Here is a 23,365-nt window from a genome sequence, read left to right as displayed (position 1 = left end):
TTTTGATCATTTACTCGCCCTCGTGTCGTTCCAAACCCTTAATACTTTAGTTCATCTTCAGAACACAAATTAAGATATTTTTGATGAAATCTGAGAGATTTCTGTCCCTCCATAGACAGCTACGCAACTTCCACTTTGACGCTTCAAAAAGTTCATAAAGAGATCGGAAAACTAATCCATATGAATTGAGCAGTTTAGTCTAAAATTTTCTGACGAGACACGATTGCTTTTTATGATGAACAGATTTAATTTAGGCTTTTATTCACATATAAATATTCACCAACTAGCACATCAGCTGTGGTTAACAGAAGCTCAAGCATGGTCGCTTGATGTAAGAGAACCAATGAGGTTCATTCTCGTGTTACGCAGCACCTTTGAGCTTCAGCAAGAACCAATGAGGTTCATTCTCGTGTTACGCAGCACGTTTGAGCTTCAGCAAGAGCCAATGAGGTTCATTCTCGTGTTACGCAGCACCTTTGAGCTTCAGCAAGAACCAATGAGGTTCATTCAGCAAGTTTGAGCTTCTGCAAGAGGTATGTTCTTGCATGTAAAGGTTCGTTTGAGCTTCTGTTTATGTTTGCTGATCAATGTTTAAATGTGAATAAAAGCCTAAATCAAATCTGTTAATTATATAAAAGCAATCGAGTCACTTAAGAAATTTTGGACTAAACCACTCGATTCATATGGATTAATTTTGCGATCTCTTTGACATTTTTTAAGTGTCAAGGTGGCAGTTGCGTGGAGGGATAGAAATCTCTCAGATTTCATCAAAAAGATCTTAATTTTTGTTGCGAAGATGAACAAAAATCTTACTGGTTTTGAACGAATTAATGACAGAATTTGAGTATCACTAAAATGGGGTTGGCACTGGCCTCATGGGGCTTTTAAATAAATTGTATCACATATTCACAATATATAATATATAACCTAACACACAGTTTCAAGACTAATATAATGTCGTTAAATAACTTGGATCGATATATTAGCCTACTCCTCGTAGATGTCGCTCAGATTCGAGTCCACACAAATCACGGACGCGGAAGCAATGCATCACACGCTCGAACATGGGTTGAGTCGCGCGCACAACGGACAAAATATCTGCGCAACTGTGTAAAGAAACTGGTGCCAGAGAAGTTGCTTTCCTGACCTATGCACATTTTCAGAACAGAGCTGGAAGTATGCGGAACAGATTTCAGCGCAGAATATACTAAAAAGAAATGAGAGAAGAATGATGCGATAAATTGAGACACGTTTCCATTATTTACCACCGATACAAACATCCATAAATGACGTCACTGTGTGTGGGCGGACCTATTTGCGCCACTGGATTAAATAATTACATAATAATTTAAAACAACATATAATTGAAAGTCATGTAAATTAAAAATGTACCCATCCTGTATAACAATAGACGTGGGCATATGTGTTTGCGTGTCATAAAAAATAATAGAATAGCCTAGTGTTATTTTCCATAGCAAAACGTTTGATGCATGTGCATGCAAATGAATGTCACAGCAGTCGCGTTTTAATAAACGCAAGGAGATGTTAAGAGTAGTAGGCCTATTCGTTTAACGATTAAAGGCGAATCTAAAAATAAACGGTTACTGGTTTCCAGCTCCGAGTGTGCGCTTGCCTAGTGAACAGATGATCGCACTACAGGAGACAAGGGTCGCTTGCAGCCAAGTTTACACACTGCGAAGCGTTTTGCTCCGGAGCGGAGAGAGGCACAAATGCTGCGGCGCACTGCAACGGTCATTATGAGAGAAGATCGAGGGACGCCATGGACAAATAGAGCCTAGATTTAGATGAAAAGAGGATGTTCTTCAAGGCTCTTCAACCACAATATCGTCTCCTTGTTTTAAGGTATCTTTGAACTATCCAACATGTCTTTTCCGCATGCCTTTGTGATCCATCCCAAAACAAAACCGGTTTCACCTGATCCTCCGCTATGATCGCGGCCAGTGCGTTAGCTCAACAAAGGCGATCCCGGAATAGAATCGCTACGGACGGTCTGTCGCCGTCGGTAAGGGACCCGCACACCTCTTTTATTTACAATTTCAACCGCTTCGCTTGGTGGACAGCCTCCAAATATTCTAGCTACCCTGGAGTCCGTAGAAGGAAAGGGCTGGGATGGAGAAGTGTTGTCGCAGCTGCATGCCATGCCTGAAGAGGTTATGGGACTGGATATGGCCCGAGATTTACTATCCGAACATCGCTCGTCCTGCCGAGATCCGCACCGTCTCAGGTGATATCCAGGTCCCGGCTCCTAAGAAGAAGCCCACGCAGCTGTACGCGGCTCTGTTCGACTTTGTAGCCCGCAGTGAGGAAGAGCTGACGGTGAAAGAAGGGGACAAACTCTCTGTCATAGAAAAGAGGGGAGATTATGTGTTTGCCAAGAAGCTGACGGGATCCCTGCAGTCCGGACTGGTCCCTGCTAATTACGTGGCCCTTGTACAGGATGAATTCGCTAACTACAAGTAAGTCCTGAGAATCAATAGACTTATCCTACCTGTATTAGAGATGAGATGGTTTATTTCAATTAGAATATTCATTATATTTGATGGAAAATGATCACTCTGTCATATGTTTTCCTAAAGTTGAATGAAGAGCTTGACACTTAGTTTCTACTATACACGTGTCACTGGTTGAACTTTCCAATTAGCCTTCTCATACTGGGCTAATATTTTCTACCGCTACTCATCAAACAAGGCATTTTATTAACATGATCTTGTTTGTTTATTCATTACACCATAATTAAGGCTTGAAACTTAAGTCACAACAAAAGGATGAAGTGTCTTAGTAAATTTTACTTTACTACTTTAGACTTTTTTTTAAAGAACATATTAGCAATCAGCCAGAAGAGGTCTATAACAGTAGATTGCTCGCGAGCTTATATTGTGATTTGTTGCTGGTGCTAGGATATATCCAGATAGAATAGAATAGTCATTAGAATAGAATAGAATTTAATAACATTAATTATCAAGGCTGTCGCTAAAGAGGAGAAAGGTGGTGACAGTTCTCTGGGTCCCTGGCTTTCGGAACACGAATTCAACCAAGGAGGGCCAACAGCAACAGCCTGCACAAGGGCCCTGATACCCTGTCCATTATATCACCAACAACCTCTAGTGTTTTTAAAAGTCTTTAGTTATAGGCCTAATTGACGTTTGACTGATGGCACTAGACTAGTTGCTGTAAATTTTAAAGATTTGGCAGGCGTTGATTTGTCTTAAAATTTTGAATATATATTCAATATATATATTTCACTCTGTAACAATAAGGTTATTAGCAAATAACGAAATTAGCAGTGCCCCTAGTCTGAGCTCAGCCAAGGAAGGTTCATATGCATGCACTGTCTCGTTTCATTCACAATGGCCTTTATCACTGTCCGTGTGAACAATGAGCCGTGCTCTGTTTTCTTTTATTTGCGCTATCGTTTGCTACTATTTGGTTGCTGTTATAATGGGGTCAGTCAATTGTCTTCACTATAAAGGCCTCCTAAATAGTGTTGACAGGCAACGGGGTTATGATGTCAGAGGTGTGTGCTAGTGCACCTGTCAGAGTTTCAGTGAAACTGAAGCACCATGGGATTGTGTTAAACAAGCATGTGCACCTGCCGCACCCATATTTAACATGGCAACACTTGGAATGACGCCACAGTACTGTGAGAATTTGCTGAACATGCTGACATAATTACAGTAAGTATGTGTCAGCAAGTAATTACAATAAAATTCCTTAGTAATACAATGCCTCTAAGGCAAAAAGAGTAAAGGTAGAGTATTAAACATTATTATATTACTAATATTACACTTTATAGTTCAACTATATTAGATAATGTTCATGCAGTAGAGAGTAACTGCTGTGTTTGCTTTTATCTATCAACATCAAAATAAACTTTTTTTCATATTACAGTACATAATAATATTGTAAATATTCATGGCTTTTATGCACATTTCTCCTGATTTGAATTAAATCAGCATTATCAAAGGCACAACACCAAATATGATGAATAAAAATACTTTGAAAATGACTATTTAAATATGCACATTTTCAATATGACTATGTTATATATGTATTTATTTATTGTAAAATATGTGCTGGACATATTTTGACAGTCTTGATAGGTTATGAAGTACAAGTATTTAGTCATTCATTCATTGAGGTATTCAGCTATGCTATGTGTGTCTGCTTTACAGATGGTACTATGGGAATATAAACAGACAAAAGGCTGAGAAGCTGCTTTTGGCTGCTCAGAATAAAACGGGTTCCTTTCTGGTGAGGATCAGTGAGAGCCACAGCGATGAATATACTATCTCAGGTTTGTTCCTTTATTCCTTCTCCCTCTCTCACACGCACTCTTTCGATTGAACGCCTGGAGACCTACAGTACTGCCTGTCCGTTTTTCTCTCGTACATCATCTCCATTCTCATCTTTCTTTCCTCATCTACCCATTTTCTGTCTGATCTGCATGACAACAGCCTCCACTTCATCAATCTTATTATTTTCTGCATAAGATATCCATTCTCTGCTTTATCTTCCATTCTCTCTCTCTCTCTCTCTCTCTCTCTCTCTCTCTCTCTCTCTCTCTCTTTCTACCCCACAGCTTGTAACACCATATTGGTCATCCATGTACAACAGACTAAGCATTTTTCTGTCTCCTCTGGAGAGTAGCAGTTGCGTTCTACCCTCATAATATTCTGTTTAAGGTCTCAAAAACACCAAGGCCATTTTAATAGCTGAAATATATGCGTAACATTGAAGTAGCAGTTTTATACTTAATCATTTTTGACTAATCTTGTTAAAATTGATTATACACAGTATTTCCAATTTGATAAAATGCTTCTGAAGTCCTACACTCTAAATATTAATTTACTTATATTTAGGTCTCAGATATAAAATGTAAATATATGCAATTATTTATTTATATCGTTATTCAAAAATTTAGTTTCCAGTCACATTTCTGAAAACTGCATATCTACTTCAGCCTCAGTAACATCTGCCTGCTGGGCAGCATAGAAATACTTGGAATAATATAATAATACAAACTATAATAAAATAGGCCCATATGATTTACTATAATGCTGTAATATAATATAATGCAGTCTGATTAAACCGGCCGATTGGTGAGATTAATGAGATGAGAAACATTATAAAATAATTTGATGGGAAGATAAGAGATTTACTTATGCTATATTACATTTCTAAATGATTATTTTGGACGTACATCATTCGAGCTTTTGGGACCATATAAGCAGTCAATCTAAAAGAAAAAAGAAAAAAATGAGTCTGTCTTTGATTTAAAAAATATTTTTATTCTTTGCTTCACAGCCAGAAGTGAAAATAGTGTCTTCCATTTCCGTATTCATCGCTCCGCTGTTGGTGCTTACTTTGTGTCCGACAAGATCTCTTTTGCCACTCTGGATGAGCTCATCAGATACTACCAGCACAACTCCAAAAGTCTGGGATGCCCCTTAGACCAGCCGTGCGTACAGCAAGTATGACACTCCTAATATTTAATATACACACATTCACACACAAGACTTCTTAATTTTAGACATCACTTTTTGCTCTCATAGAACAAATGCTTATAAATAGGCGTTCCATTGGCATTCATGGGTATCAGTTCTGCATTATAGATCTAATTAGCCATATAGAGAAACAGTCTGTTTCTAGAGAAGTGGCCCTTGGCAACATATGATATAGGGGAGAGATTCTAGGCAAGGCAAGGCAAGTTTATTTATATAGCACATTTCATACACAATGGCAATTCAAAGTGCTTTACATAGAAGAAATTAAAATAATAAAAAGAAATAAGAATAATTAAAACAGTTTAGAAAAATAAAAAATAAAATACAGTACAGTACAGTACAAACAGTCGGACGAACAGCAGCACAGTGCTCATTCATTAAATGCATAGCTAAACAGAAGTGTTTTGAGTCTGGATTTGAATGTGATTACTGTAGGAGCACATCTGATCTCCTCTGGAAGCTGGTTCCAGCTGCGGCTGGCATAATAGCTAAAAGCAGACTCACCATGCTTAGAGTGAACCCTTGGTATTTCTAGCTGATATGATCCTAATGATCTGAGTGATCTGTTGGGTTTAGGTTCTAGGAAGAGATCTCTTGTAACCTTTGTTGCGTGTGTGTCCACATGCAGAGGGAGTTGTTTGACATGGAGCCATGGGAGCGGCCGAGGGAGGAGTTTCAGCTACTCAAGAAGCTGGGGGAAGGCCATTTTGGAGAAGTCTGGGAAGCTGTCTGGACTACAGAGAAGAAGAAAGTGGCCATCAAGATGCTTAAACAAGGTGTGACATCATATAACATGGGATGTTTTCACATGCGATAAACCAACTAATACCACAAAATATCACAGAATTTGTTAAATCAATTTCTAATACTGATGTTTGTGCTGTTGTTTTCGCCACCAAAATTGACATTCTGGATGATAATTAACTCCTTTGTAAGGGGATATTATAAAATTGAGGACTTGAACACAAATTTTAGAAAACAGAAAACAAAGGATTTTTTCTTTTAAACATTTTGATTAGAGGAGAAAATCAAGACATCCACAAGTACAAAGTATACTTCGGCTGTGTTTCCGCAGCAGTCCGCGCACTGTCCACGTGACGTATTTGTTTATCATTGGGATGGTCCACGTACAACTGTGCATGTGCAAGGTGAATGTTGTGATAGAAGAGTCCACTAGGTGGCTATTTGCACAGTTGTGATGTACTGTGCAATTGTCGAAGAAGAGTGAGATACTGGGCCATCTGGCCATTCAGAGCAGAGAAGACCAATCACAACAGACTGGGTCATCTGACCAATCAGAGCAGAGTAGACCAATCACAACAGACTGGACCACCTGGCCAATCAGAGCAGAGAAGACCAATCACAACAGACTGAGCCGTCTGACCAATCAGAGCAGAGGAGACCAATCACAACAGACTGGACCATCTGACCAATCAGAGCAGAGTAGACCAATCACAACAGACTGGACCATCTGACCAATCAGAGCATAGTAGACCAATCACAACAGACTGGACCATCTGACCAATCAGAGCAGAGTAGACCAATCACAAAAGACTGGACCATCTGACCAATCAGAGCATAGTAGACCAATCACAACAGACTGGGCCGTCTGAACAATCAGAGTATAGTAGACCAATCATAACAGACTGGGCCGTCTGACCAATCAGAGCAGAGGAAACCAATAACAACAGACTGGGCCATCTGACCAATCAGAGCATAGTAGACCAATCACAACAGACTGGGCGGTCTGGCCAATCAGAGCAGAGTAGACCTATCACAATAGACTGGGCCATCTAACCAATCAGAGCAGAGAAGACCAATCACATCAGACTGGGCGGTCTGGCCAATCAGAGCAGAGTAGACCTATCACGATAGACTGGGCCATCTGGCCAATCAGAGCAGAGTAAACCAATCACAACAGACTGAGCCATCTGACCAATCAGAGCAGAGGAGACCAATCACAACAGACTGGGCGGTCTGGCCAATCAGAGCAGAGTAAACCAATCACAATAGACTGAGCCATCTGACCAATCAGAGCAGAGTAGGCTCTCGGAAATGAGGGGTTTAGAAAGATCGAATCCTTTATTGAACTGTTTCAGACACTGTGAGTAAAGAGGTGATGCTGCAACGTACATATATTATGAGAAAATTAAAGTGTTTTTTAACCTTGGATGCATGTAAACCTGTTGTAGGAGACCTCCAAAATAAGATTAGAAGCCTTTAAAATAGCATAATAGGGACTTTAATTTGGATGTTGTGATAAAGGAAACCTAACAAATCTGATTTCCATTCTTAAAGTTAAATATTGTATGTAATACATTAAGAAATAAAATAAATTTGAAAAGCATAACTGGAATGAGCCAAAATTGCAATTTTCTCATACAGTGAAATCTAAGCATAGGGGTTATGTATTGTTGCTGTGTAAGAATAATTTGATTCAATTTTAATGTTGTTTGGGATTTCAGACTTGCCCACAAATGTTTTTCATTTCAATTATTTCGATTTGTTTCGATTTCAAAACATTGTCCATCATTTGGATCTGGATCAAACCCTGAGAAAAGGATCATTGTCTGTACACAAATGGTTTTTAATACAAATATAAATGGATGATTGTTCTAACTTTTGTTCTCTTACTCTGCCCTGTAGAGGACACAAAGGTGGATGAGTTTGTGAAGGAGGTTCACGCACTGAAGAACCTGCACCATCCGAAGCTCATTCAGCTGTTGGCTCTCTGCACACGAGGAGAGCCCGTCTACATCGTCACAGAGCTCATGACTAAAGGAAGTCTCAAATCCTACCTTTCTTGTAAGTGTTACTACACCCTATTTCCCAGAACTACCGCGCCTGCATGTTTCTTTATTAATAATGTATTATAAATCGCACGAGATTACTCTATATGGTCTTGGTATTTCGTGCTTTGCATTTTTTTTCTCTTATCAGACAATCACGTCTGTACTCGTAAACATTTATGGTATTATCTGACCACGTAGTTACAGTAGTTACAGTTCAAAAGTACATGAAGTCATTAAACACAAAAGTATATCCTTGACTATAAACCTTCATTCTGTGTACCAAGTTCTTAAAATAAAATGTTTAATTTTCTTTTCTGTGAATCAATGCATCATTCCTTGAACTGAAATCATATTTTAAGCATAACGATTTGACTGAAAGTTGAATTGAAAATTCAGATTGGCTTTCAGTTTGTTTACCTTCCCCTTTTGCTTTAATGACTCGAGCTGCATGAAATCCACAAAATGAAATCCAAATCAGGGTTATTATCGTTAACTAAAATAAAAACATGTAAAATTAAAAACATTTCTGTTAATTGAAATAAAGCTGAAATATTTATTGAAAAACGTAAACTAAATAAAAGTTAGAAATGCTGCCTTTGCAAAAAAACTTATTTAAGTTTTAGTTTGATTTGTAACTGGAAATAAAGAAAAACTAAAACTGAAATATTAAAAAAAAAAACGAATAAAATGAATAAAGCACATAACGAAATTGCAACAAAAAAAAACTAAATAAAACTAAAATAACAGTGATGCATCTTGACTTTGTACAAAGAGTCACATGATCAATGTCACTTAGTAAAACATATTTGATTAGTGGCCTAGAAAAACTGAATCTCCAAACATTTATTATTTATTTTAAATCAATAAAGATTTCTCCAACATTTTCAATGTGGTCTCAGACATGTGGACCCTTTCGTTTCATTGATGTTCCCCTGGCCATTTCTTCCTGTAGCACCGGAGGGTCAGGTGTTGACCTCCGCTCACCTGATCTACATGGCTAGTCAGATAGCAGAAGGAATGGCGTACCTGGAAGATCGACACATTGTCCACAGAGACTTAGCAGCTCGAAACATCCTGGTTGGAGAAGACCTGGTGTGTAAAGTAGCTGACTTTGGTCTGGCCCGCATCATCAAGGTAATGGTTGGATGTCAAAGACGCTGCTGAAAATATGCATATAAAATTGTTTCTGCTTAGTACGTAATTCGGTGTTTGTGCGCAGGATAGTGTGTATACAGCTAGTAGAAACACCAAGATTCCTGTGAGGTGGACGGCTCCAGAAGCTGCACTCTACCAGCGTTTCTCCGTCAAATCTGATGTCTGGTCCTTTGGAGTGCTGCTGTACGAGATGATGTCACGTGGAAAGATGCCGTATGATGGTACGGGTCTCTTGTTCCTGATCTGTGTTAAAGAAACACTAAATGCCTTCCTTTTTTTAACATGTGCATTAAGCTTGTGGTCTCTTATGCTCACCATGGCTCTTCACCAGGATTCTTTGATGAATAGAAAGTTTTGCAACATTATAAATCTCTTTACTGTCACTTTTGATCAATTGAATGTCTTTAAAAAAAACGTACTGATCCCACACTTTTGAACGGTAGTCTTCTATAAACTTTGCGCTCTCTGTTTCCCACAGGGAAGAACAATAAGGAGGTGTTGGAAATCCTGTCGTCGGGTTACAGGTTACCGTGTCCAAATCGCTGCCCCCCAAACATATACCGCATTATGATGGAATGCTGGCATGCGGAGGCTTCCAAACGGCCCTCGTTCCACGCCCTTCACAGTCAGCTGGACAATATCTACTCCAGACTCTACTTTAAAACCATTGAGGTGTAGAACAGGTGGACTGAAACAGAAGATCCTGTGGGATGGAAAGATTTGCATGGACAAAAGTGCACATAAGAAGACTTTTTGATTGCTTATGTTAATGAAGTTGTGTGCAATAATAAATGCTTGTTAAAGGACTTCTATAAAAATTCCATGAGAGTTGAGGGAAGGAACTGAAATTGTAAAAGAGGAAACGTGCATCATCTTAATCTGACAGGGCCAGATTATCTGTAGCTTGTCATAGCGACTCCTGATCATCAGTGGATCAAGATGTCGAGCACTGTTATGCACCCTTATAATATGCATCATTTGCCCTGCACTTAAGTTTATTTTGCGCTAGAGTTGATCTGGCCCATTCAGTTTCTGTAGCAGTAGGAACAGGAGATTATTTAATCTGATGTTTTCAGATCAGAGTTTATGTTTACAACAGATTCACCTGCCAGTGTACGGACAGGTGTCGGGACGGTGAAAACTACAGCTGTTAAGTTATAACTGTTGAGTGTCTTTAGCCTATGTGAAAGGCAGGCTGCACAAATAACTGTTTTCTACCAGGTACACGATCGTGTAACTATACTGTGGTTACCACAGGAGCCATATGACAAAAACTACCTGGGTAGGTTTCCTCATGATCGGTTTCGTAGAAATCACATCCATGTCAAAAGTCTGTTGTCTTCCAATGGATTATTCTTAAAATAACTCTTGTAAATAAAGTATTTTTTCAGTATACATGTTTCTGCAGTTTATTGGTCATTTGTTTGCCTAATATGTAACCCGACTTTGAGATTGACCAGAAATTTTCAAGCATGCTGGTAGACTGTAAAGCACTTAACCTCAAACAATAAAGATTGCCTGTTTAGCCTACTGTGCTTGTGTCATTGTCGTCCACAGGCGTGGTTCAAATGCGGAAGGTTTCACTCTAATGTCAGTTCCCTAAATTAGTAGACTCGTATGGGAATCCTCTAGAGGTGTCTCTCGGGGACAGTTTTATCTCATGGGGGAATGTTTGAGTAAAACTTGCCCATGTCTTAAGACATGTTGGGACAGAATACGCGGATCCTCAGCGGACGATGGAGAAAACAGCTTTAAGACTGACAGTGACTGTACGGGCGAAGGACCCAGTAATACAGAGACTGATCGGTACACGCAGCCCCAGCCTCAGCCTCAGTCCCCTCAGCCCGCTCAGCCGCCTCAGCATCCGAGTCCGAAGAGTGCTGTCTATACTGCTCTATGGGACTTTGAGGCACGCGATGGACAGGAGTTGTCGTTCAAAGCTGGTGATATGTTCGAGATTGTCAACAATTCCGGTGACTGGTGGACTGCGAAGAAAATCGACTCATTCGGCAGTGTGACCACCGGCTTTGTTCCGTTCAATTATCTGGCGCGAGCGGAATCCATAGAGTATCAACCGTGAGTGTCAAAGCTACTTCTGAAAAGTAGTTTGTTAACACTATTACAGATAAACAGTGCGTTTTTATTTCAGTGCTGTTGTTAATGTTGTGGTTATTTCAGCAAACGGTTTCGTAAATTCAGCTTGAAGCATTAAGTAACATTTTTATTTATCATCCTCACGCGTTTTAGACACTTCCATGCAATAAATGCACGTCCTTGAATAGGCGATAATACTGCGGTTTCCGCTTCAGGTGGCCAAAATTAGTTTTGAAAACATCACACTTCGACTCATTTTTAGCTCAGATTGTATCCGAAAATCATTATCTCATAGCCCCCGCGGTCAAATATTGTGATTCACTTTATGAAGTAGCTATTAAATACTCTTATAATTAATTAAAGTTAATTAAATTAGCTCTTTTAATTAATTAAATTAAAGATCTCCGAGACCCGTTTCGTGACCGATTTTTTAACCGATTCTTTTAAATCAATTGGTTCACAATAAATAACATTGATTTGTGAATTCGACTGATGTAGAAGATTAAACTTGCAGTAGGCCTAGCTAAAAACTTAGTGATTCAATTATACGGACATAGCGAGTTAACAGAAAACAACTTAAGTTGTCTCAGATTTTTAGACTATAGGTGTGCTCTAGACTGAGCTCAACTCTTATCTTATTAATGTGGACTCTGACCTACACCAACTACGAACACATTTTCCATTCGAATAAAGCTAGGTTTATTCTCGTATAGTTATGGAAGGCGAATGGGGCCAATAGTCTTTAAACGAAACGCGTGAAATTTGAACGCATCAACACGCACTGTTTGTCCGCGTTAATGCAGCAATTTTTTACGTGTTTCTTTTGTGTGTAGAGTAGACACACACATGATGGTCGTGTTAATCAGCCGTTTGAATGAATCATTTGAATAAATGACTCAATAACTCACTCATTAAGACGGTCACCTGCCGCCTCCTACTGGTGGTTTAGTTTCATGTTTAAAAGTATCATGCTTTCCAAAATTTCTTATTTGTATATTCAAAAAATATTTAAAATAATCTCATTACATTATTTAATGCAGTTTAATTTGATTGGTAACAGCCCTTTAGCATCTTATTATTCTATTTTAATTTATTGATCAAATTTAAGATTTAAAAATGCCCTTTATAAAGGTTAAAATATCATAAATATGCCGATTTATGTCAAAGCTGACTGAACAGTGATGAGAATATTGATTCGGAATAAATTATATTTACAACACACACACAAAAAAATACTTTTTTTTTTCCTGGACAAACAAATGTTTTTACTCGGACAAGTGAATGACCGACCGAAGGACAATCAAATGAAAATGCTTAATGTTGAGTCCTGATATATATATTTTTATTATTATTCATTTATTTACCCATAAACTTGTCTTTAGGAAGCTATAAGTTACAGTGGTAAGAATAACTTTGTGAAACCTTTGCGGGTGGTGGTTTCCTGGACAGGGTTTAAATTAAGACAGGAGTTGGCTATGCCTTTGATCTAGTTAATCGTGCATTTATTTTCTTTTAGTCCACAGCTGATGTGTGCAGTTTTTTTTATTGCTTGCATTAAAATAATTTCCTCTTGTTTTGTTTTTTAATTGCAGTCTTTTTCTTCTGCCATTCATGCTTATCAGCTCCATGCAATCTTAAGCTTTTCTTGGTTCAGCTGCACACAGTCTGAAAAGGTTTTTTGGCAGTTTGCTAAAATAATAGAGCCATTCTAAGAGCCCTCGTTTAAGCTGTTGACTTTTCTACCTTGAGAAAGAATGTTAAACGAACAACTTAAAAGGGCATGACAAATCATGACTTAATCACTGACATCACTCACAACGTACCAATGCATTATCCCTCATGAACAAATACAACATCTGAGGTTTGCATACGTGCATACCAGTATACCATTACGACATCCTTCATGAATAAACATGATGTCTGATGTTTGTATACATATATAGCAACGTACCATCCTCATATGCAAATGTAGTCTCAAATACAACAATTTCATTGGCTGCTGTGCGTGTTGTCGCGTTCACACGGACAAACTGTGCGCGTTGACGCGGTCAAAATTCACGCGTTTCGTTTAAAGACTTTTGACCCTGATCGCCTTCCAATTAGCCAATCAGAGTAAGTGTGCGCGGGGCGACATGTGCAGCCCCGCCCTGATCTGCAGGCTGCAGCCAGGTGTACCTGCATTTACCTGTGCGATTTTTCTTTTTTTTTCACTCCCCACCAATCTCGAATGCATGCTGAAGCTGTCAAGGTAAAAAAAAAAAAACATGTAATAGTACCATAAAAAAAAATCATGACATCCTTGGTACTGAAGCTTTGGGTGAAGAAATGACGGAAATTTAAGTTCTTATTCACTGATAATGTTTTCCTCCAGTGAGCTAATAACAGCTGTGAAGGATTAAGGCCTGTTCACACCAATAACGTTAAAGATAACTATATCGACAATTATATTAACGTGACAGTGTCACACCAATGGAGGATATTTTTATGTTTATTTTAAGCATGCAGTTTTGTCATCTGCCTCTTTAAATAGCTCTTTAAAGCAGGATGGATTCTGAATGGCTGTCAACGTTTCTGTCATTCATCAACCGGAAATATTGCTCTGAAAGTGATTTCAACAATATCATTCTCTGTGTCATTATTGTCGTAGCTGTGACGTGGACTTCCCTATTCTCATAGAACTACAACGATTATTAAAACTTTATAGTTCTACACAGTTGAACGTTAGAAACTGATTAGTCTGTTTCTTGAATGAATCGTTCAGACCGTTTTGAGAATCAGTTTGGTGATTGATTAATTTTAACAGATCTGATTCAAAGGAATGTGAATTAAATAGTGGAGGATCACAAATTATTAATACATTAATAAACACCTGTGCTATCAATTGTACCCTAAAGGAAATTATACTGTACAACCCATGTGTTTTCTGTATCTTTAGGTGGTTTTTTGGAAAGATGAGCCGTTTTGAAGCATTGAGTCACCTCATGTTTGCAGGAAATGATAATGGATCCTTCCTTGTACGAATCAGTGAGACAGACAGCACGGGCTTTGTGATCTCAGGTGTGTGTGTGTGTGTGTGTGTATGTTGTTTTCTGACAGTCAATAGTGAGTCTGTTACCGCATATCCTTAAAGCTGCTGTTCTGAATCTTCTCTCTTAGTGAGGACACAGGACAAAGCAAAGCACTTCAAGATCTACCAGTCTGCTGGAAAGTTCTATGTGGATCCATCTCCTACATTCGCCAGTGTATTAGAGGTGGTTGAATATTATCGAACTCACCCATTCTCCACTTCAGACCAACTGAGACGACCCTGTATTCGGGTGAGACTCTCTTTCTCCTCTTATGCTTGTTTTTTTTTTATCTCCCTTATTTTCACATTCTCTTTCAGTTTTGTCATATGAGGAAGTGATTGAAAGAGTTTCTTCATTTTTATGAGAACAGCTTCTGTCTATTTGCATTAGAGACAGTAAATATTTGCAACATCAAGAAACTTATTTTTTAGTCCTCCAGCAAACACATGCTGACGTCTAAATGTAAAGCATCCAACCCAGTAAATATGGGACGTGTATATATACAGTAGCAGAAATAAAATGAATTGCATTTAAACTTACTTCCTGACACCACTGACTCATCTTCCTGTAGACAAAGCCCCGGCTTGAGAATCTGCCACCCTCCACAGTCGATGAATGGGAGGTGCCTAAAGAACAACTTCACTTAGAGAAGCTGCTGGGCAGTGGCCACTTTGCTGAAGTTTACAGTGGCACGTGGAAGAATCAAACTAAAGTGGCCATCAAAATCCTCAAGAACAATGGTGAGCTCATAGCTAGAGGTGCCACAGAGCAGAGCTAAAAATAAGAATGTAAATGTTGCACAGCAAAATAACATATAAGGGGCAGTGACACACCAATCCCACGGTCGGCCATCGACCAACGTCGGGCTAGTTTTTGCGGTGTGTTCCACACGTCAGCTGTTGTCTGGCTCACATCAGCAGGAGTTCAGTGAATCATCATTGGTGAGAGATCTTCAGCCGTTCAGTTTAGCGTGCGAGTCAGTGCACAAGAAAAATATAATACAAGAATATTTTCATAGTGAGCAGCGTGATTGGTATTCAAAATGGTTTTTGAATGATGAACATGGACTATTGATACCTGCTGATATAGACAGCTATTTCCCTACATGCAGGCGCAGAACGCACAAGATAGTTGGCAGCCAGCTGTAGTCCTTTAGGTGTGTTCAAGTGCAGCTTTTCGGCCAACGCGAGGCGACAACATAGCTTCCGTCACCGCTAGTTCTTTGACGTCTGCTTGGTGTGTCACAGACCTTTACAAATGCAACTTACAAGTCTTCTAGTTTCAACTCTGCCTGTTCTTTTTATCCAAAAGAAATTCTGGCTGTTTTTAAATGTGAAAAGAATTAAATATTGTTACCTGAAAGTCTGAAGCTTTAAATGAAGAAATTCCATTGACATTTTTTAAAGATAAAAACATTTTCACATCGATATTACAGTCTTTGATTCAGCATAGGCATTGTTTGTTGGAAAAATGCTGAATATGACCTTTTCATAGCTTTAAACACAAGAATGTGTATGTATTCATGTACTTGACACTGACAGCAGTTAATGCAGTGAAAAATAAAGTTAATGCAGCGGATATTAGAATAAGACACACGGCTGGAATTAAACACATTCATACATTTATACAGGAAATAGAAAAATTTCAAACCAGTTTTTGAACCACCTTTATCCGAGTAAAAACATTTCAAAAGGTAAGATACACAATGCTCCAGACAGAACCCCATGATCTGCTGGGAATTCTTTCTTTTCCCAGTTACAGTGTTCTGGAATTGCCTTGAAGAAAGGAGCTGAAGCATGACATGGATAGGCAGTTTTTGGATGTAAATGGGTAATGTGACATTGGGCTAAAATCAACTGCATAATTCAGACAAAATTGAAGGCAACCACCTGCTTTGCAGCCTTAGGGCATGAATACCTTACAGCCAACGGTTTCAGATTGTACATTGCACACATTACTGGTGAGGTAAATGTGAGCTGAGGCTGAACACGATGTAAGTCATGCAGAATGGCAGTGATCCTCAACATTACACTGGTCAATCTGCAACTGAATACCTCGAACAGAAAATATATGTTGCAATACACTTTTGCCTTGTTAAATAAAATAAAAAATCTAAACTTTAAAACAAGATCAATTTGCTTTATGTAATGACTTTATTTTTTCTTGTTTTAAGCATAAATCATAAGCATAAAGCAAAAAAATTAAAGGTACATCATCATGAAAAGTCTTTATCTTATCCAATGAAGTTAATGTATCTATACATTTTTTTCTGGTAAACAAGGTAAAAATGCTGATTTTCTAATAAATACTAAATATATTTTTATAGATAAAAAATAAAAATACATATATTTGTATAAATGAATATCATAATAACTAATATTTTTGTCTATTTCTTTTTCTTTCTTTTTTTACCACAGATGCTCTGAATCAGAAGGACTTTCAGTTGGAGGTGCAGATCATGAAGCGTCTACGTCACAGGCACCTGATTTCTCTCTTTGCCATCAGCTCTTCCTCCGCCCCGTTTTACATCATCACCGAACTAATAGAGAAGGGCGACCTGCTTAATTTCCTCAGAAGTCAGTCACTGTCCCCTAGATATGACTGATTGATGTCTTGCATTGATAATGCTGTCTCATAATCTTATACATCACTCCCCATCATTCAGGTGACGAGGGTATGGCATTGGAAATGGAGTCTCTGATCGACATGGCAGCTCAAGTAGCAGATGGGATGGTATATTTAGAGGCACATAACAGTATTCATAGAGACCTTGCTGCAAGAAATGTTCTAGTCGGAGAGGGATACATCTGCAAAATTGGTGATTTTGGCCTAGCTCGAGTCATTAAGGTGAGCAAACAGATTTTTATCTGGGGGGACTTCACAATTTGGATCTTAAGTGATTGATATATATAATTTGTGTGTGTGTGAGTGAGATACTGTATATGTGATAAACTAGTTAGGCCAAAAGTAATCAAAAAGTATTCAGTTTATATTACATTAAATGTACAGTAAAATGTAATAGATTACGTTCGAACTATTACACACTACATGTGTGTGTATATATATATATACATATATAAATATAGATAGATAGATAGATAGATAGATAGATAGATAGATAGATAGATAGATAGATAGATAGATAGATAGATAGATAGATATTTTGTCAACTTCAAGTACTGCATCCTGGAAATTACTCTTGAAATTGTTTATAGGGACATTTGCTTCCTGCTTTGTTGAAATAGCAGTAGGGAACATGGTTTTGTGATCCTGATCCGGTGAAATTATAGCTTTGGTATATATTATGAAACTGAACAATCAAATTTAACCATTCCCAAGAGCGATTTTACAATAATTTTTAAGTGCTCTTCAGCGCATGCGTTTCTTCTATGAAGTTGTCTTTTAACATGTCTAGGAGCCTGTTTATGTATCTGATGAGAAGAAAATACCATATAAATGGACCGCACCTGAGGCTATAGGGCATGGCCGATACTCAACTAAATCTGATGTCTGGTCATTTGGGATTCTCCTTTATGAGATTGTCACACATGGAGCCATGCCTTACCCAGGTCAGATTTAACATGCTAATTGTATCATGTTTTTTTTTTTTTTTTTTTAAGACTTAAGAATATTTATTCCTCCTGGCTGTTGACAATATTTTGAGAGTGATAAAATGGGATATCAAAAAATTCCTTCTGTAAAACCCTTAAGAAGTCAATGAGAATTCAGATTTCTGTTCTAGAAAAGTATGCAAATTTGTGAATATTTAATTAGATAATGCCTCATTTGCAACATTTCAGAAAACTAAATATAAAAAATGTTTGTGATGCTAAATGTAATCAGTGAACTGTTTTTTTTTTTTACCCTGTTCATCTTGGGTTTCTTGCCTTACAGCCTTAAGTCCTTAACATTTGAGTCTGTATTGAAGCCATTATCTTCTTTTATAGGTGTTCATAATTCTGAGGTGTATGATCTCGTCACAAAAAAAGACTACAGAATGCCTTCACCGGTCAATTGTCCACCGATCATCTATGACATCATGAAATCTTGCTGGAGAGCAGAGCCAGAGGACCGTCCCACGTTTGAGGTTCTGAAGCGTGAACTAAACAACTATCAAGACAGCGTCTGTAGTTATGCGGGCAAACCGAAGAAATCCTGAGGCCTTAAAGTCTTAGAAACCAAAACAAGACTGGCTATGAACAATTGCAACAGACAGATGCAACGTAAAGTCATCTTTGAATTATCCTTGATGGATTAGATGGACTGGAGATTAGTCCAACATGTCAGTTTTCAGATAATGAGGCAGATGTGCACATGAAGCACTTTTTGGGAGCGCTAAGGGCAAATAATAATTTATTTGTGTTTAGACTTAGAACAGTAGCCTAATTACTGACTGAGTTTAATGAGACAGATGCTGTAGTTGTTTTTTTTATTTTATTATTATTATAATAATAAACCATGTTGTTCTCAGGTAGAGTAGACTGAACTGATTAGAAGACCATGAAACCATTTTAAATTTGTAATCAACAGTATGTTCAGGGAAATTAAAATACAAGTTAAAACTACTTTTCTATTTTAAATTTTTTACATATTGAATGTATTCTTGTTTATAATGTTTTTTCCTCTTCTCAAGCCTTTAATGCAAATGTGAAAAGCAATAGAGAGGGATATCCCATCATACAAGTGGAATTATAAAATTAAATATGAAGCTATAAATGCCAAAGAACATGTACAAAATGCTATAAAACAACAAATAAGACATGCTGCTTTATGTTGATTTGTACTTTAAATTGTGCTGTACTGTCGTAATATACTTTATTATATTTTATAATGTATTGCATTGTTAATGTTTATTGCAGTTCACTAAAACAAATTCCTCATGGCAATCTTGCATTGCTGATAAACTCTAAAGAAAAAAAGCACAGACACACAAATATATTAGAGCTCCTTTGTTATTCTAAATGACCTTATGGCACAACCCTGGTGTGTGTCTCTCAGTTGAGATTAATTGCGTAAGAAAACAGTAAAGATGGGGAAGGATTGCGATCATATCATGCAAATATCTGCAAATTCAAAGGTCTATTAGATAACTATTTGTATTTGTTTTGGCAGATGTAATACTCTATACTGATGCAGCAGGTGGTGATAGATTGTTCTATAGGGTCATTGTTAAAACTAGCGATATACTTCAAGTTCTCACAATAGGTGAACCAATGAATCAGGCCTGTGCAATATGAAAATTCATCAGCAGATGGCGACACACCATTGTTTCACTGATGAGATGCATAGCTTGCAACCAAGAAGTCTGTATTTTAATTTAATTCAATGACATGTCATCATAGTGCAGCTGTCATAAAGCGTGAAACTGCAAATAAATAAATAAAAGATTTATTCATGACCATGTTCAATCATGTACTTGGCCTATCCATAAGCACTGCGACCTTCATGCTTTCACTACAACAACAAACACGATGGCTATACCCCTATGGGGGCTCTGACACTGTAAGTAAGCTTAAGTTGTTATGTGTTTGAACTACTGACAAGAGCTGCTGATGTATGGGATCATGTTCGTCATTGTCATTATCATCATCAGTGTCATTCCAGTTACGAAGCACATTTTCAGCATATATTTCTTAATATAGGCTAGGCTACCCAATTGTTTCAATTTTAAACTAACTATTTTAAAGAAAATATTTGGAGGACATGGGGTGAACCATATTTTCACTTCTTTTCACTTCCAATTTTTGGTGATACGCCATAAAGACCGTCACCGTGACATTTAAATAAACGATGCTTATTTTTTGGAATATTGCAGTGTTACAAATGATTTATCCATGCACTTCATTATTATAATTTTTTATTATTATTACTTTATTATTATTATTGCCCTCGTAATCAAAATAACTTCCCCTCTTGCAGCAACATCTCTTCCCTTCTCTGATGACGTGTTAACCGCGCCAGGGCAGAACAACCTGTCACGCACATCAACCATGTTTCCCATGGACAAAATCAAGCCCCGCCCTACGGGGAAGTTGGAGAAGTTGTATCCATTTAACTTTTTTTTTAATGCTTTAAACAACAAAACAACATACATTTTGGAGCCAGGGGAGCAAAGAAAACACATACAAAAATATATAATAAAATAAAAAACATTCACAAAAATACAAAACCTTTGTATCAATCAAAGATTTTGAAGACAGTACACAAATGAACAGTTTTAATAGCTTTTCCATTAGTACTAGATTGAAAGTAATTCACATTCTTTAAGGAATACTGAGAAAAGGGGCATAACTTATGCTACTTATGAATGTGAAATTTGACTAATAAAATTAAACAAATTACAAAAGCCTCCTTATTCACACTTATCATACTTTAAATATCCAAAAATTACATTTTCAAAATGCAGACAAAATTAAAGAGTATATTTTCCTTAATAAACAGACACCTGATACCATAACTTTTTCACATGAATACAATGCCAGAAAATGTGGGGTACTGTTTCCAAGTGCAAAGAGCAGCTTACATCAATGTAAAAATAAATAAAATAAACAATCTTGAATCACAATAAGTGTATTGTGATTGTCAAAACATTTTAGTAACTAAACAGAGTTTTATTAGGTCACAATGGTACGTTTTTTTATTATTGCTTGACACAAATTTCACGATTTCAATTCAATTCTTGTGATTTGATTCAATATTGACTCATTTGGATAAATATTAGGTAGCCTACAAAAGATAGGTGTTAATTTTTCTCAAGAAAAATCTCACCTAATGCTGTAAACATACAGAGAGCCTATAAACTGTTAGTATTATTTAAGGTTAAAAATAACTCAAATTAAATATAGGCTAATGGATTTTTTTATTATAATAACAACTTTATTTAATGATACAAGTAAAAATATAATAAATATGTAATATAGAACACATATTTAGCAAAATACTCTCTACAGCTCTTTTGAGAGTAGACAGAATCTAAAAAATTTGTATCATAAGTAACCTGCTCTGTCTAATCTGTCGGTCTCCGTGTCCTCGATTTTTCTGTGCATGAGACAGCCTAATGGATGTGTGGCGTGAGAGTGTGTGAAACGTGCTGAATGCGTGAGAGTTGGCAGCCCTGTATTAGCAACACACACTAACCAAGACAGTGAACAGACACTGAAAGTCAACTTTTATAGGAACACAAACTAGGTAATGAGCAGCACAGCTGAACAGAATGAACTCATAATGAGGTGATCATGGTAACTAATAAATGGCCGGAATACAAACAAAGCAAGGCGTGACATGTGAAAACCTGAATGTCTATAATAACTCAAATTGAACAGAACAGAACAGACTGTGACAAGCAGAGCATTGCTATTGTTTTTGGACTGTAAAAAAACTAATTTTACATGCTCAGCTAGCTTTAGCTTGTTTCCATCCTGCCCGGTTCTTTCCAGTTGGGTGTCTTTTTCTTTTTCTTACCACAGTCTAAATATGAATGAATTAACAAACAAATAAATAAATAAAGTGAAGAAATGTTAGACCTGTGTCTACATGGGCATAAATATCGAATTATATAAAAGGTTTTGTTGTGCTTAATATATAGGTTAACTTTGCTTGAGGTCGCTCACACTATAGGACTGTGATGATGGTTTAATGGTTTACATGATCTCTTCCAGGGAAAGCTGCTCTAGTTCCCTGTGTGAGTGATTTATGATCGGCCATGCAGGAAAAGGCTCGCGGAGCTGCTCATGCTGCCAGAGCGTGATCTTCAGAGTCAGTCCACACTCCACAGACTCTGAACATCGACCTGCTCCCGTGACACTCTTTTCCCCTGTAAACCAGCTGTTTTCACGTCACTTGAAAATCAATAATTCTGACTTCTCGTTTGTCTGAAGTTTGAGCTTTCAAACCTTCTAACTTATAAAACAAACAAACTTTAAGTAATTGCACGTCTTTCTCTTCGGAAGTCACGTGATTGCACTAACCATTAAAGTAGGCTACGGTAGTTGCAAGTAGGCAATTCCATGTGATTAATGTATAATTGTTTGCACTTAATTATTTAAACGGATTCATTATTATAGCTATTAGGGAAATTACGACTGGATTCTGGGTCAGGTTTGGTACATAGACCTGGACTTTTGAATAACATTTACATTCTTCACCTGAGGTAACATTAAATAAAAAATACAACAACCAGCTACAACAAAAAACCAACAATAGTCACAAAAATTCAAACCCTAGATTCATTCTTAATAGAAAAAAACTATTACATGGCCAATGGCCAAGTTTAAGGAGCGGATATTTGAGTTATTTATTTATTAATGACACGATTATGCTTCACAGTGTGGCAGTAACTTGAATAAAACCAGCAAAAATAGCAAAATATTTATCATAAGTCAACATATTTGATATACAGTTTTGGAGTGCCTGAAGCAATTTTTTTTTACTCGTGTAATTTAAGTTTATAATAATAACTATTTTATATTTTTTATATGCCTGGCGCTGTAATGGCTATTGCTTAAATCTATCACTTTTGTGACTCAGCAGTTCAACAACCCTTAGTGGTTTTATAGTTGAAAATAGGTCATGCGGCCTGCATGGCTTCCTCGAGCAGCAACATCTGCCTGCTGCGTGCCAGCATAATGCTAACCACGTGAGTGATGATATGATAATGATGTGGGCAACACCTGGCAACTAACTAAGCAGTTTATATGACCTTAAGCTGCCAACATTCAGTGGATGGAGATAA

The 23,365-nt window shown here is 37.4% G+C and overlaps 2 protein-coding genes across 2 annotated transcripts; both read left to right on the top strand.

Annotated features, from left to right (window-relative positions):
- The first annotated feature begins 1,305 nt into the window (after window positions 1-1,305).
- On the top strand, window positions 1,306-11,003 carry srms (src-related kinase lacking C-terminal regulatory tyrosine and N-terminal myristylation sites). Its single transcript, XM_084427203.1, has 8 exons — window positions 1,306-2,477; window positions 4,194-4,315; window positions 5,326-5,492; window positions 6,154-6,301; window positions 8,172-8,330; window positions 9,270-9,451; window positions 9,537-9,693; window positions 9,951-11,003. Exons 1-8 carry the CDS (start codon window positions 2,131-2,133, stop codon window positions 10,148-10,150), a joined length of 1,482 nt encoding a protein of 493 aa, XP_084283329.1. The 5' UTR covers window positions 1,306-2,130; the 3' UTR covers window positions 10,151-11,003.
- A 44-nt stretch (window positions 11,004-11,047) lies between these two features.
- On the top strand, window positions 11,048-19,199 carry ptk6b (PTK6 protein tyrosine kinase 6b). The gene is made up of 8 exons (XM_084427197.1): window positions 11,048-11,548; window positions 14,502-14,623; window positions 14,723-14,883; window positions 15,206-15,374; window positions 17,052-17,210; window positions 17,300-17,481; window positions 18,050-18,203; window positions 18,582-19,199. The coding sequence occupies exons 1-8, from the start codon at window positions 11,133-11,135 to the stop codon at window positions 18,791-18,793; spliced, it is 1,575 nt and encodes a 524-aa protein (XP_084283323.1). The 5' UTR covers window positions 11,048-11,132; the 3' UTR covers window positions 18,794-19,199.
- Window positions 19,200-23,365: the final 4,166 nt, after the last annotated feature.

This window comes from Rutilus rutilus (genome assembly GCF_951802725.1).
Source record: "Rutilus rutilus genome assembly, chromosome: 13".
Taxonomy (NCBI): domain Eukaryota; kingdom Metazoa; phylum Chordata; class Actinopteri; order Cypriniformes; family Leuciscidae; genus Rutilus; species Rutilus rutilus.
This window is presented reverse-complemented; position numbering and strand designations above follow the sequence as displayed.